A 14,953-nucleotide genomic window follows, 5' to 3' on the forward strand; every position below is an offset into this window, starting at 1 on the left:
TCAAGGAAAGGAAATGGTTGGGTTAGTGAAAATTCTATTGTGACAGGCCTTTCAGCAGTGTGATAAACACAGCCGCAGCTCATTTCGGAGCGGGAACACGGCTTGTTGTTTTAGGTAAGAATTAGAAGCCTTTTATTAAGCCACAATAGTGTGGGTTTCATGCCTTGGCTGTGCTAAAGTTACTTTCCACATTCGTTGTAGTTCTTGATGTAAGAGTCACTAGTGTGTGAACACGCAAGTTTACTTTGGAGCAGGGACCAAGCTGATTGTTCTAGGTAAGAAAGTGTGATATTCAGAGTTACATCCATGAACAATTGTTTATAATGTCATTTTGCTCAATACCTGTCAGTCAAAAGTCGCTCTTTCTTGTCTTCAGTGTTTGAAAACCCAGCTCTCTATCCTACCTGCTAAAAGTGACACATAAATCTCTATATGATGTTGAATACTATGGGTTCACAATACCTGTATAACTTATATTACAACTGCTGTTATTGACGCAAAGATAGTCACCAAATGCTTGTGTTGATTGATGACGATTTGTATAGTGTTTCAAATATCGCTCCCTACTCAAGACCTTTGTCCCTGTGAAATTAGATGAATCATGGAGCGCTGTGACTTGCGGCAAGTGACAATATTGTGGTGTGGTGTCCAGTTGCGTTTGAGCCACAGACGAGGATAGTGATGTTTCAGGGCTTTAATGACTGTGGACACCAAAAAAACATACACAGGGTACGAAAAAGTCCTTGTGATGCAGGGTTTAGGAGTAAATTAATGGGAGACATAAAAGACACGAATGTGTGTAACAAAACTGAGAACATACGAGCACTAAACACTGCTAAGTTAGGCATCCTCTTTAAAAATCAATAACTTAGTACAATGGGATATGTTACTTTATTTTGTAGCTCAGCACTTAATTTATCATGGCACAACAAAAAATAACCTGACACAAGAGAGGCTAATGTAAAAAACCTATCACAACATAACATAAAAAAACAACATGTGCTACTGTAACACACCATAAATCATGGCATAGGAGCAGTAAATAACATACATTTTAAAAAACACCATAACATAGCAAACACAGCCTGGCATGACATTATATAAAATAATATAACATTGCAACATGGCTTGGCAGAGGGTAAATCGCCCTTTCAGGGAGGGTGGGGGGGGGGGCGTGTACTTAGTGATAACATCTTAAATTCAATTTACAGTGGGGAATCTGCTGAATGCGTTATTAAATATTACACAGCCAGACAGATCACCCGTGGTTGTGTTTGACGTGTACAGCCCCAATAAAAGATGTCTTTAATCATGAATGGAGAGTCAAAGGCAGATGTTGTGACTGCCAGCGTCTGATGGTGTCAGGTGGCTTGGAGGAGTCCTGGGTGGGGTCGCCCTGTGCCCCCTGTGCATGCCAGCCAGGGTGCATTGTTCTTTTCTGTGCCACCCTTGTTTTTGTGTAGTCTGGTAACACTGTGAACAACGAGAAACTATATTTCGGCGCTGGGACCAGATTGACAGTTCTAGGTAAGGTTTTTGATTCCAAAGGGGGCTCTGACTGCCAAAGCTGGCCAGGTGGCGGGGGGGGGGGGGGGGGCAGGCTCCACTGAATGTCCTTTCTGGCGTTGCACAATGTTGGGCAGTGTGGCACCGTGCCAGGGTGACACTCGTGAGTTCACTCTCCCCTTGGCTGGGCACACTGTCTTAGCTTCATGTCTGTGATGTCTTGGGGGGGTCACAGAGGCTGGGGATGGTAAAAGCTACCATTGAATAAAACAGAATCCAGGCCGGTTGTGAGTCCACCTCGGTGTCTGCGAGGCAGGGTAGTTTTGCCACGGTCCCTGAGCACTGTGTAACAATCGAGAAGCGTACCTCGGCGCCGGGACCCGGCTCACGGTCTTAGGTAAGAAAGTCTCGGTACACGGGGGCTGCTTGCTTACTCAGACTAGAAATGATGATTGTCGGACAGTCTTTAAGCGCCCACTCTATGGTCACTATACCTGCTGGCCATGCAGGGAAAAGTAGATCCTAAAACGTAAGTCAACTTAATAGAGTCGAGTGCGCTTCTTTGGCCGTTTCGACTTCGAAGCGCTTTTTTCCTGAGCCACAGAATGTGCCTCTCAAGGCGTTGCCTCTGCTAAGATATCTGGGAATATTGGAAGAACGATGCAAACCAGAGGTTTAGTGCTCAGCTCTGGAAGGAGAAGGCGATACCCAGGCTTCGAAGTTTGTCAAAACCGTGTGATCTTGGGCTAATCTCTTAATGCCCTCGTGCATCAGTTCCATGACTTGCAGTAATTCGTGGGGGCGGAGGTGGCTGGGGGCTAGAAAGAAGCTAAATGTCGCTGTAAAGCGCTATGTGTATAAACAAAAAAGGAGGGCATTTTCAGAGATGCACAAGGGTGAGAGCCCTGCCAGTGTCGTGAGTCCTTTCCTCACGAACACACAGGGAATGGCGGATTGTGAGCAGGGCTGGCCCCGGGGCTGACTTCGGTTGGGGGATCGTGTTTGCAAGTGTATTATATTATGATTTGAAAAGCCCCTGCGGCTGCGTTCCTGGCCTTCAGCATTTTCAGGCAATAATAAAAATGCCAAATAAACTCAGGTGATTAATGTTCTTCCTAAAGACAGACCGAAGGTTTGTCCAGTGGAAGTGTTGATTCATGGTAAGGTAGCGCAGTGGGTTAATGTGCCTGCTGCAAAGAACGTGTACCATGCAGATCACAAAGTGCATATAATGTAAACAGGTCAGTGGGTTACTGCTTTTGTCCGAGAGAGCCTTTTGTTACTTGCACTTTATAAGTTTAAATCCTAAAATAGAAGAGTCAGCTATTTATTACCTGTCCCAAAAAAACTGCATGCAAACTGCAAGGTATGAATTATAGCGGTATTATTTTTTCTACACACTTTTATTATCCTAATGTTGGAAAAAGGATTTATTTGGATATAAATCAATTCTGATTATTAAAGGGAACCCCCAACCATGACAATGGTGTTACATTTGAATTCCAAGCGTGTGCTTCTCCAGACCAAGCACCATTAAACTATACTGACCACCAGTGTGGATGACATGTGACGCCTGTACCTTGTAGTCCTCTGTCCTAGGAAATATTTCCTGTACACTGATTTAAACATATGTGATTATCTCTGTGTAGTGTGTGTGTGATGTCTCTAAAGTTGAGTGAGTGAACCTGGGCTAAAGCGTCATCTTGAAGTGTGTGGTCACTCACATAGTTATGGCTTTGTAAGTGTTTCCCACTGACACTACTGGTCCCGAGGCCTCCACATCCCACCCGAGCCATTAAACCCAGAACTACCAGAGAAAAAGTGTTCACCAGCAGTATTTCATTCTTCATGGGGGCTGTACACCCCTTACCAGTAAACTTAGAACTAGCAGAGAACAGGTGTTCACCAGCAGTGTTTCCATCTTTACGGGGTTGTACACCCCTAACTTTTAAACCTAGAACTAGCGGAGAACAGGGGTTCACCAGCAGTGTTTCCATTTTCATGAGGGTGTGCACCCCTAACTTTTAAACCTAGAACTTGCGGAGAACAAGTGTTCACTAGCAGTGTTTCATTCTTCACGGGGGCTGTACACCCCTAACTTTTAAACCTAGAACTAGTGGAGAACAGGTGTTCACTAGCAGTGTTTCCATCTTTACAGGGTTCTACACCCCTAACTTTTAAACCTAGAACTAGCGGAGAACAGGTGTTCACTAGCAGTGTTTCCATCTTTACAGGGTTCTACACCCCTAACTTTTAAACCTAGAACTAGCGGAGAACAAGTGTTCACTAGCAGTGTTTCCATCTTTACAGGGTTCTACACCCCTAACTTTTAAACCTAGAACTAGCGGAGAACAGGTGTTCACTAGCAGTGTTTCCATCTTTACAGAGTTGTACACCCCTAACTTTTAAACCTAGAACTAGCGGAGAACAAGTGTTCACTAGCAGTGTTTCCATCTTCACGGGGTCTGTACACCCCTAACTTTTAAACCTAGAACTAGCGGAGAACAAGTGTTCACTCGCAGTGTTTCCATCTTTACTGGGGTTGTACACCCCTAACTTTTAAACCTAGAACTAGCGGAGAACAGGTGTTCGCCAGCAGTGTTTCCATCTTCACGGGGGTTGTACACCCCTAACTTTTAAACCTAGAACTAGCAGAGAACAAGCGTTGCAGTGTTTACATCTTTACGGGGTTGTACACCCCTGACTCTTAAAACTAGAACTAGCGGAGAACAGGTGTTCACCAGCAGTGTTACCATTTTCACGAGGGTTGTACACCCCCAACTTTCAAACCTAGAACTAGCGGAGAACAAGTGTTCACCAGCAGTGTTTCCATCTTCACGGGGGTTGTACACTCCTAACTTTTAAACCTAGAACTAGCGGAGAACAAGTGTTCACCAGCAGTGTTTCCATTTTCACGAGGGTTGTACACCACTAACTTTTAAACATAGAACTAGCGGAGAACAGGTGTTCACCAGCAGTGTTTCCATCTTCACGGGGGTTGTACACCCCTGACTTTCAAACCTAGAACTAGCGGAGAACAGGTGTTCACCAGCAGTGTTTCTATTTTTTTTTTTTTTTTGAAAACCTTTATTGTGCACATTTATGACATCTTACAACGCACATTCACCGTCCAGGTGGTAAAGCAGTTAAATCAAGTGTACATCACCAGAGATAAGAACACGGCCATTCAGCCGACAACCCGGAGGTCCGGCGGCATTATTCAGGATGACATGCACGCAGAAGGGGGGGTGTGTGTGTTGTAAAGGGAGTAGGCGCGGAATGTTACGTATGTGCTTTTTTAGTTTTAGAGGTGTCTCAGGTGCATGCTATCAACGGTAGAGGATGGCGCTGTGATCTAGCCCACTCCACAGCTATGTCGGCTGCCACCCAAGCCCCAAGTCAGTGACCCAGCGGACGTCACCATGTCCCCAGAATGTAGAGGCCTCCGGGTGGTCGAACGCCAGTAGCGCGCTCAGAGTGCAGACCGCAGCGCGGCAAGGATATCCCAGTATAGCTCACAGCTACACATATGGCAGCGCATAGAGCTGGCGAGCCTGGTGTGCAGCATCATAGTCCTTATCTATCCCGTGTATGTATAGCAAAAAGATGTGCTAGGGTTAAGGTCATAAACTCAAACAGGGCTGAGGGGGAGAGGGGGAGTGAAGAAGGGGGGGGGGGGAGATCGGTCTGCGGCAGAGCAGGAGGGTCATTGGCTGTCAGGCTGGGCTCGGCAGGACTGCGCGATGTGCGCGGGGGGTCGCAAGTCAGGAGAGGGGAACAAAAGAGACAGAGGGCTTTCAGGGAGGTCAAGACTAACTAGTGTCCGCGTCCGCACCCGCCCACCAGTATCCCCAGGGCGTCAGGGGCAAGCAGGGGCAAAAAAAGGGGGGGGGGGGGAGATAAGCGTCGTCCTCCCAGCAGCCCCAAGGCCGGCGCTGTCCCGTCAGCGGGGGTGCAACATATCTCAGGGATTCAGGTTATCCCCCTATCCCGGCAAGCCCCCTGGAATGTCCCAAGGAGAGTGTCCCAGAGGTGTGCGATGGGGAACTTCCAGAGCCCTGCCGTTTCCTCGCGAAGGAGCACCGCGCTCTCTGCTTGCGCCCAATTAACAAAGGAGGCTCTCCAGTGGCGTACGTGCGGGGAAGCCACTGCCTTCCAGCGCTTGGTAATCATGCGTTTGGCCGTGATAAGACCCATGTCCCAAAAGCGTGCCTGCACTTTATTGTCTTTTGTGCGCCTGTAGAGCCCTAGAATGCATGTTTCCCATGTGTGCGGGAGCCGCCCATCTGCGCCGCACGTGAGCAGTGACAGCACCGTGCCCCAGTATGCCTGTATCTCCGGGCAGTGCCATAGCATGTGTAAAAGGTCCGCTCCCGGCAAGGAGCAGCGCGGGCAGGTTGCGTCTGTCCTCGCGAAATATCTGTTAATTTTATCAGGGGTGAGGTATGCGCGCTGCAGGATGTAGTACTGTATAAGTTTAAAGCGGGGGTTGCGTGGGATGTTCGTTGGGCCGGCCAGTATCATCGCCCATTCCTTGTCCGTCCAGTCTCTTCCCCTGTCCGTCGCCCAGCGCTCCCTCGATGCTATTGTGGATGGCTGCGAATGCGTCTGCAGCGCCTGCGCCAGCCAGTGTACGACGTGCGCGCCATGGCCCATAACGTGTAGGTATTGCATAAAGGTATGTGTCGGAGGCTCATCTGTCATGTCACCCCAGGAAGCCGTGAGTGTGCGCAGAATGGAAGCATGTAGGAGGAACTGCCCCGCCGGGAGGGTCGAGTCGTCAGACAGGTTGGCGAACGTGAGCAATGCGCCATCAGCATATAGGTCACTCAGCGTGTCCACTCCCGCCTGGTCCCAGCCAGCTAAGCGAGTCGCCGTGAGCGGCCCCGTCGGGCTGGGCATACCCAAAAGTGGTACGCTAGGGGCATAAGGTTTCGTAGCGCGCGTGAGACGAAGGCTCCTCAGAAAGCATCTGCGCGCCACTGCCAGGTAGATCTGGGAGGGGCAGGGTGCGCGGGTTATCGGATGGAACAGCGCATTAATGTGCGTTTGCGTCCTTGTAGCTATATGTGTGGCCGTGTCTTCGAGGTGTTTGCCGCTCAGCCATCCCGCCACCCATTGCATCTGCGCTGCGAGGTAATACAGCTCCAGATTAGGAACCGCCAGACCCCCCGAGTCTGTGGGCATATATAATTTAGTCAGCGCCACTCGTGGCCTTCCCTTGTTCCAGATGAGCGAACGGAGCAGTGCCTCTAGGTCTCGAAAGAGCCTGACGGGCACATACAGAGGCATGTTCGCGAAGTAGTAGAGAAGGCGAGGTAGCACAATCATTTTGGCTAGCGCCACACGGCTGGGCACGTTCAGGGGGAGGGTGTTCCAAAAGCTAATTTGCGCTCGGATAGAAGCGATCGATCGGCAAATGTTCCCTTCCAAGACATCCGCCGGTGTGCGGTAGATTTGGATCCCGAGGTATCGGAAAGTGGTGGGATGCCATTGTAGCCTGTCTCCCCCCAGCCGGATGTCACATTCCTGTACATCAGGGTTGAAGGGGTACGCCCCCGACTTGGCCCAGTTAACCCTGAGGCCCGATATTCCTTCAAAAGTGCGGAAAACGCCAGCGAGGGAGGCAGGGATGGCGGTTATGTCCCTGACGTACAGTAGCAAATCGTCTGCATACAGTGACACGGCGTGTATTCCATCCGCCAGCGGGATTCCCCATTCCAGCCCGTGTGCTCTAAGGGTCGTGGCCAATGGCTCCATGGCCAGTGAGAACAGCAGTGGCGACAACGGGCAGCCCTGGCGGGTGCCCCTGCAGACCCGGATGGTGTCCGAGATGAGGCGGCCCGTGCGAACCCGGACTGTCGGTCTGCCGTAGAGCAGGCCAATCATAGTCTGGTATCCCCCCCCCAGTCGATATTTCTCTGTAACCGCCCGCAGGTACGGCCACTCCACAGAATCGAAAGCCTTCTCTAGATCCAATATGAGGCATCCCGCTCGCGGCCACTGCCGTGTAGCGTACTCCTGCACCCGGAAGAGGCGGCGTATGTTAAAGGAAGTGTGGCGTGTGGGGACGAACCCGTTCTGGTCACTGTGTACTAAGGTGGGCACATGGGGGGCCAGTCTTCTAGCCAAGGTAGAGGCCAAGATTTTATAATCTGTGTTCAGGAGTGCCAATGGGCGATAAGAGCCCACCTGTGCACCATCCTTGCCGGGTTTAAGAATAGAGACCAGCGTGGCTTCATTTAATGTGGGGGGCAGAGCGGCAGTCTCTGCTGCCGCGGTGTACATCTTCAGCAGCTCCGGAATGAGAATATCCGAGCCGGCCTTGTACATCTCGGCCGGCAGTCCATCCGGGCCCGGCGTTTTACCATTTGACAGGTTAAAGATGGCTTCTCGGAGCTCATCAGGTTCCAGGGGGGCACCTAGTTCGTCCTGCTGCGCAATAGTTAGGTGCGGCATTGGCAGGGGGGAGAGGTAGTCAGCAATAGCCATAGGAGGAGCCGTCAAACGGGAGCGATACAGCCCTGCATAATGAGCCGTGAAGGCTTCGTGGATACCGGTTTGCGTGTACACTAAGTCCCCCCCTTCCGTCTGTACAGCCGCCACTGGTGTCGAGCGGGTCTCCTGAGAGATGAGCCACGCTAAGAGTCTGCCAGGTCTGTCGCCCAGGTGATGCGTCCTCGCCGAGTGCGCGGCATAGTTTATGTTTCGGATCCGCTCTAAAAGGCGCACGTGCTCTGCGCGGGCCTCCTGTAGCGGACCCCCGTCGCCAGCCACAGCCCCCTCCTCCCGTGGCAGTAAGTCCGACTCCAAGCTGGTCAGGTCCCTCTCCAATTGGAGCCTTATGTGCCCCTGTGCGCGTAGGCAATGTCCCCTGAGTACTACCTTAAAGGCGTCCCATTCCGTCTGTGGAGTTGACGCCGTGCCAGCGTTGTCCTCGAAGTATTGCGCAATGCATGTGAGCAAGTTGTCTCGGAAAGCCGCGTCCAGCAGCAGCGCAGGCTGCAAACGCCAAGTGGGGACAGGAGGGTGCGGACGCGCCCAGGCCAGTGACATGAAGTGTGGGTTGTGGTCCGAGTGCGTGCGGCCCATGTATTGTGTGTCCGTCACGTGGGGTAGGAGGGCAGCGGAAACCATGAACCTGTCCAGGCGGACGTGCAAGTCGTGAGCGCCGGAGTAGTAAGAGTATGTCCGCGCCCCCGGGTTGCGTTGCCGCCAGACATCATGTAGGTCCCACTGTGCAGCCCACTCCAGCAACGCTTTTGTGGCTCCCCGTGTAGAGGCACCAGCAGTGTTTCTATTTTCATAACAGTGTACACCCCTAACTTTTAAACCTAGAACTAGCGGAGATCAAGTGTTCACTAGCAGTGTTTCCATCTTTACGGGGGTTGTACACCCCTGACTTTTAAACCTAGAACTAGCGGAGAACAGGAGTTCACCAGCAGTGTTTCAATTTTCACGAGGGTGTACATCCCTAACTTTTAAACCTAGAACTAGCGGAGAACAAGTGTTCACTAGCAGTGTTTCATTCTTCACGGGGGCTGTACACCGCTGACTTTTAAACCTAGAACTTGCGGAGAACAAGTGTTCACTAGCAGTGTTTCATTCTTCACGGGGGTGGTACACCCCTAACTTTTAAACCCAGAACTAGCGGAGAACAGGTGTTCACTAGCAGTGTTTCCATCTTTACAGGGTTCTACACCCCTAACTTTTAAACCTAGAACTAGCGGAGAACAGGTGTTCACTAGCAGTGTTTCCATCTTTACAGGGTTCTACACCCCTAACTTTTAAACCTAGAACTAGCGGAGAACAAGTGTTCACTAGCAGTGTTTCCATCTTTACAGGGTTGTACACCCCTAACTTTTAAACCTAGAACTAGCGGAGAACAGGTGTTCACTAGCAGTGTTTCCATCTTTACAGGGTTGTACACCCCTAACTTTTAAACCTAGAACTAGCGGAGAACAAGTGTTCACTAGCAGTGTTTCCATCTTTACAGGGTTCTACACCCCTAACTTTTAAACCTAGAACTAGCGGAGAACAGGTGTTCACTAGCAGTGTTTCCATCTTTACAGGGTTGTACACCCCTAACTTTTAAACCTAGAACTAGCGGAGAACAAGTGTTCACTAGCAGTGTTTCCATCTTCACGGGGGTTGTACACCCCTAACTTTTAAACCTAGAACTAGCAGAGAACAAGCGTTGCAGTGTTTACATCTTTACGGGGTTGTACACCCCTGACTCTTAAAACTAGAACTAGCGGAGAACAGGTGTTCACCAGCAGTGTTTCCATTTTCACGAGGGTTGTACACCCCCAACTTTCAAACCTAGAACTAGCGGAGAACAAGTGTTCACCAGCAGTGTTTCCATCTTCACGGGGGTTGTACACTCCTAACTTTTAAACCTAGAACTAGCGGAGAACAAGTGTTCACCAGCAGTGTTTCCATTTTCACGAGGGTTGTAAACCACTAACTTTTAAACATAGAACTAGCGGAGAACAGGTGTTCACCAGCAGTGTTTCCATCTTCACGGGGGTTGTACACCCCTGACTTTCAAACCTAGAACTAGCGGAGAACAGGTGTTTACCCGCAGTGTTTCAATCTTCACGGGGGTTGTACACCCCTGACTTTCAAACCTAGAACTAGCGGAGAACAAGTGTTCACCAGCAGTGTTTCCATCTTCACGGGGGTTGTACACTCCTAACTTTTAAACCTAGAACTAGCGGAGAACAAGTGTTCACCAGCAGTGTTTCCATTTTCACGAGGGTTGTACACCACTAACTTTTAAACATAGAACTAGCGGAGAACAGGTGTTCACCAGCAGTGTTTCCATCTTCACGGGGGTTGTACACCTCTGACTTTCAAACCTAGAACTAGCGGAGAACAGGTGTTCACCAGCCGTGTTTCTATTTTCATAACAGTGTACACCCCTAACTTTTAAACCTAGAACTAGCGGAGATCAAGTGTTCACTAGCAGTGTTTCCATCTTTACGGGGGTTGTACACCCCTGACTTTTAAACCTAGAACTAGCGGAGAACAGGAGTTCACCAGCAGTGTTTCAATTTTCACGAGGGTGTACATCCCTAACTTTTAAACCTAGAACTAGCGGAGAACAAGTGTTCACTAGCAGTGTTTCATTCTTCACGGGGGCTGTACACCGCTGACTTTTAAACCTAGAACTAGCGGAGAACAGGAGTTCACCAGCAGTGTTTCAATTTTCACGAGGGTTGTACACCCCTAACTTTTAAACCCAGAACTAGCGGAGAAAAAGTGTTCACTCGCAGTGTTTCAATCTCCTCTGGGGTTGTACACCCCCAACTTTCAAACCTAGAACTAGCGGAGAACAAGTGTTCACTCGCAGTGTTTCCATCTTCACGGGGGTTGTACACTCCTAACTTTTAAACCTAGAACTAGCGGAGAACAAGTGTTCACCAGCAGTGTTTCCATCTTCACGGGGGTTGTACACCCCCAACTTTCAAACCTAGAACTAGCGGAGAACAAGTGTTCACTCGCAGTGTTTCCATCTTCACGGGGGTTGTACACTCCTAACTTTTAAACCTAGAACTAGCGGAGAACAAGTGTTCACCAGCAGTGTTTCCATTTTCACGAGGGTTGTACACCACTAACTTTTAAACCTAGAACTAGCGGAGAACAGGTGTTTACCCGCAGTGTTTCAATCTTCACGGGGCTGTAGACCCCTTACCAGTAAACCTAGAACTAGCGGGCAACACATCTTCAGGGGAGGGGGGGCTATGACGTCACCAGATCTTTCTTCTGTGCCTCAGGAGTACCTGGTCCTATCTGTTAAATCAAGATTATTCGAATTCACTGATTTATGATTTTGTGATCGCTTTTATCCACCGAACTGTAATACTAAGGTGTAATAGCTGTACAACTTTCAGAATGACAGTCTGCAGTGGTAGCTCAGCATGTTCTCTTTCTAAGGTCGTTAAAAGGAGTACCATTGACTTGAAACGCCACAAAGCTTAGAGTCGTTCGTCTGAGTTATCCATCATAGACAGGCCTCTGCCGCTAGGAGGCAGGCGCGCCTCAATAATGTGGCAGAGGCGAATAAATACTGTGACGAGGAGAGAGTGTGCTTCAATTATGCGGCCCCCTATATATTAATACACAGTCGTGCGAGACATATAGTACACTCCATATTCATTATGTAATTGTCTCACGAGAGGATATTTCATGACACTGGACCTTAAAAGGGGATTAAAAATATTTATGGTTTTACAGAAACCTGTTTGAAGTAACAGATGTTTTGAAAACTCTTTAATGTGAACATGATTTTGTGCTAAAAGTGAAAGAAAAGCACATAATGAGGCAGAAAGAATCTGCCAAACTTCTTCGTTTCAGTTAGAATCAACTATTGAAGGGTTTTCTTTCTGTTGCAGACACATTTCATTTCCACAGTTCATTAAGGGACACTGCCACAGTTTCTGGGTAGATTTATACCCTACTTGGCTGATTCCAAAGGGAAGGGGTCGGGCTGATGTGGCACTGAATGCTTTGTGTGGAAAAGGCATCTTTGGTCAGATTCACCTAGAGGCGCTTTGTGTTGAAATCTGCTGGAGATGGTGGACTCTGTGGCTGCTGCATCGAGTCCATGTTAAGGTGCAAATACTTTGCCCCGCGGCACCGCTCTTAGATTGAGGGAAAGCCCTGGATACATTTGGGTGTCAAAAGGTGCCACGCTCTACGCTCCACCGTATCTTTTAATGCTTTGCGGTCTTCATGAATTTCAGAACGGTTGCAAAAGTAAAATAAAATAAACAGAAGAAGAAACCCTCAGATAAAAATCAATGTGCAGGAGAATTCTGGCTTCTGCGAAACTAAAAACAAAAAATCAATTTACCATAAGAATTCTGTCGCAAAAACCTTGAGACTTTTTCAGTAAAGTTCACCCCGAAGCAAAGTTGTGAAACTCAGCAAACGTCTCAGACTGGCGAGGCAGAGTTTGCCAACTTCTTACAAGTCCCACAGGATGTGTAAATGTTTCTCTTATGCCTGGTGCCCTATTGGATCCTTTAAAAATGGAACATTTCACAACCCCCTCCGGGACGCAAGTTGTCCCCCCCCCTTGCTTTAAAACTGCGTCCATAGTAACTCTCAAATTACACCACTGACAACGTGCTTTGGTGCCTTAAAAGGTCACAGTTTATTCAACATAACATGTTTATACCTTTGCAGAATCATGGTTATCCAAATGCTCTCTTAATAGCCATGCTAACATAATTAATTTTCTTTTCTTTGCAATCATTTTTTGTCGCTGTGTGGAATTAGCCTCCTCAATTTCCGGGGGAGGGAGGGGCCACCTGTCTGGGCCTCTGATTCACCGGTCTAGGCTTTAACTTGCTACCGACTTGGAGGGTGTCCGTCAGGACCTGCCCGGCCTGCAAGTGCCGTCCCCCTTACGTGGGCCTTTTGCCCCCTATTTAACCTCCCTTGCTTTGTTCATTTTGTCCCCGGATGGGGGGGGGGGGTACGAGCTTGCCTTGGGGTGACCTATCCTGGTCACCCCACTCTAGTGGGCTATGCATATCGGCGGGGAGGGGCTTCCTACCTCCGGACGGCGTTTGCCCCGGGCCCCCACTGGGTCCGACTTCGCCTTCCCTGGCCCAATTTACCACTTCTCAAAATGCAAAACTCTGACCTAGGTATGAATGGCCGATGCCTTCCCATCACTAGCCTCACATTTATCACCAAACGTCTTGAAAGGTGTAGACCTCTAGCAAGAGATGAGCCAGGGATGGCACTGTGGAGAGGTAGTAAACTCAGAGTAAACCAAGCCAAAGGCTATCAGGGCATTTGTCATCTCGGTCCAACTTTCTACGACTCCCATCTGTCCAGCCTTCAACAGTACTTATCCATCAACAAATTTACAAAAGACCAAAAGACGCACCATTTAGGTAATCCTTAGGACCTAAAACTTTCTGGTAATGTGTGTATAATCAAAGGAATCAATCATTCAATCCAAAAGTTAGGATTAGGACTGCATAAACATTTATACATTTTATCAGTTTAGCACCTGTCTGTGTTTGGAACTAGTCACCGGACAGAACAAATCTCTAAATCAATGATGAAGCCCTATTTGTATTTCACAAAATAAATTTGTGTCTCTTGATTTTTTCAAGCAGAGCTCACAAGGTTGGAAAAGGCAACATCTGTCCAACCCTCTGCAAGGGCCTTTCTGTTGTGCTTCAGTGACCAATCCTGTCACCCACTTTGCTGAGCCCAGATGTTGAAGCCCTGAACATGTCGATGGTCTGAGATTATTGAACCATCGGTAGAATGGTCACAAGCAGTTTTAAACAAAAAAAAGAATAACTATGTGCCCAGAATCTACAGACTAACTCCTAAAACAGAATGTAAGCTTGGATGTCCACAGATGCCTAAAGTTGAATTCTGGTAAGCGGGCTCCCTTTCTCCTGTCCTTCATCACGTCGAACGCTACTCCAAACTGGGTTTATGGACTGAAATCCATAGGGATCATTCATTAATGTAACATTTCCGGTTTTCTTACATGATCCATAACTCCACTTAGAGTCAGAGTGAGCACGGTACCTACGTCTGGCCATGCCAGGCATGGGTCCTGTGCACATGGTCCCCGAGGGCTCCAGCCACACCTCACTAAAGAGGTCTTGAGTCGCTTGTGCATCCGTTCAGATGGGACCTGGTCTGGCGGTTTGGCTGGACTGTTCCCACTGGAGCAGGACCAGTGCTGATCCGGGTATTGCTGATTCTTGTCCGCGGTGGCACCGTGAGCAAGAGAATGATGGACTGAGAAGAGACCCTGAGTAATTACCCATGGCTAAAATTAATTCAAGCATTCTGGCCATCACATTTTTACTATCTTCAATAACACCACTTAGAAATCCACGTTAAGGATGTGGCCAAAGGTGGTTTTCATTAACCACAATTTCAGCCAAAATGCAAGACTTTTATCCACAGCCGTGACCTCAGCATGCAGATTAATGCACTAATTACCTCATATTTTGATTAAGGTGAGTCCCTTCTGAGGACACTGCCCAAGTTGTAAATATTCAAGCGCATCACACACTTTACATTGAACACTGTATCTGGTACAAAACTGCCTTCTGAAGCCACATGGCCATCATACGGGACACCCCTTTACACCCGGCTTAGCCAGCCAATGAACTCTCTTTCTTAGAGGACCACATACTAGTCAAAACATCATATGTCATAAAAAATTAAATCTTCAGTCTTACATTTACTGTAATTTTACATTTATTTCAAGCCTACATCAGACTGGCATCTTCACTCTTGGGGCTTAATTTACAAAGGTAAATTTAAACATGTAAATTTACTCACGTACATTTACTCTTGCACTTGGGTGTATCTCTACATTTTTACTATTCACCATTTTGGTTATAGATTTACACCTAAGTTCAGACTGCATTGTCTCCACCTCCCCAGTTCAGAT

At 48.4% G+C, this 14,953-nt stretch overlaps 1 gene segment (V, D, J or C); it reads left to right on the forward strand.

Annotated features, from left to right (window-relative positions):
- LOC146813330 (T cell receptor beta constant 2-like) overlaps positions 1 to 14,953 on the forward strand; it is a 934,578-nt gene that overhangs the window by 887,132 nt on the left and 32,493 nt on the right. Inside the window, 1 exon segment of the C gene segment in view lies at positions 59 to 114. Within this exon segment, the coding sequence occupies positions 59 to 114 (56 nt within the window).

The sequence above is a fragment of the Triturus cristatus genome, chromosome 7, assembly GCF_964204655.1.
Source record: "Triturus cristatus chromosome 7, aTriCri1.1, whole genome shotgun sequence".
Taxonomy (NCBI): Eukaryota; Metazoa; Chordata; class Amphibia; order Caudata; family Salamandridae; genus Triturus; species Triturus cristatus.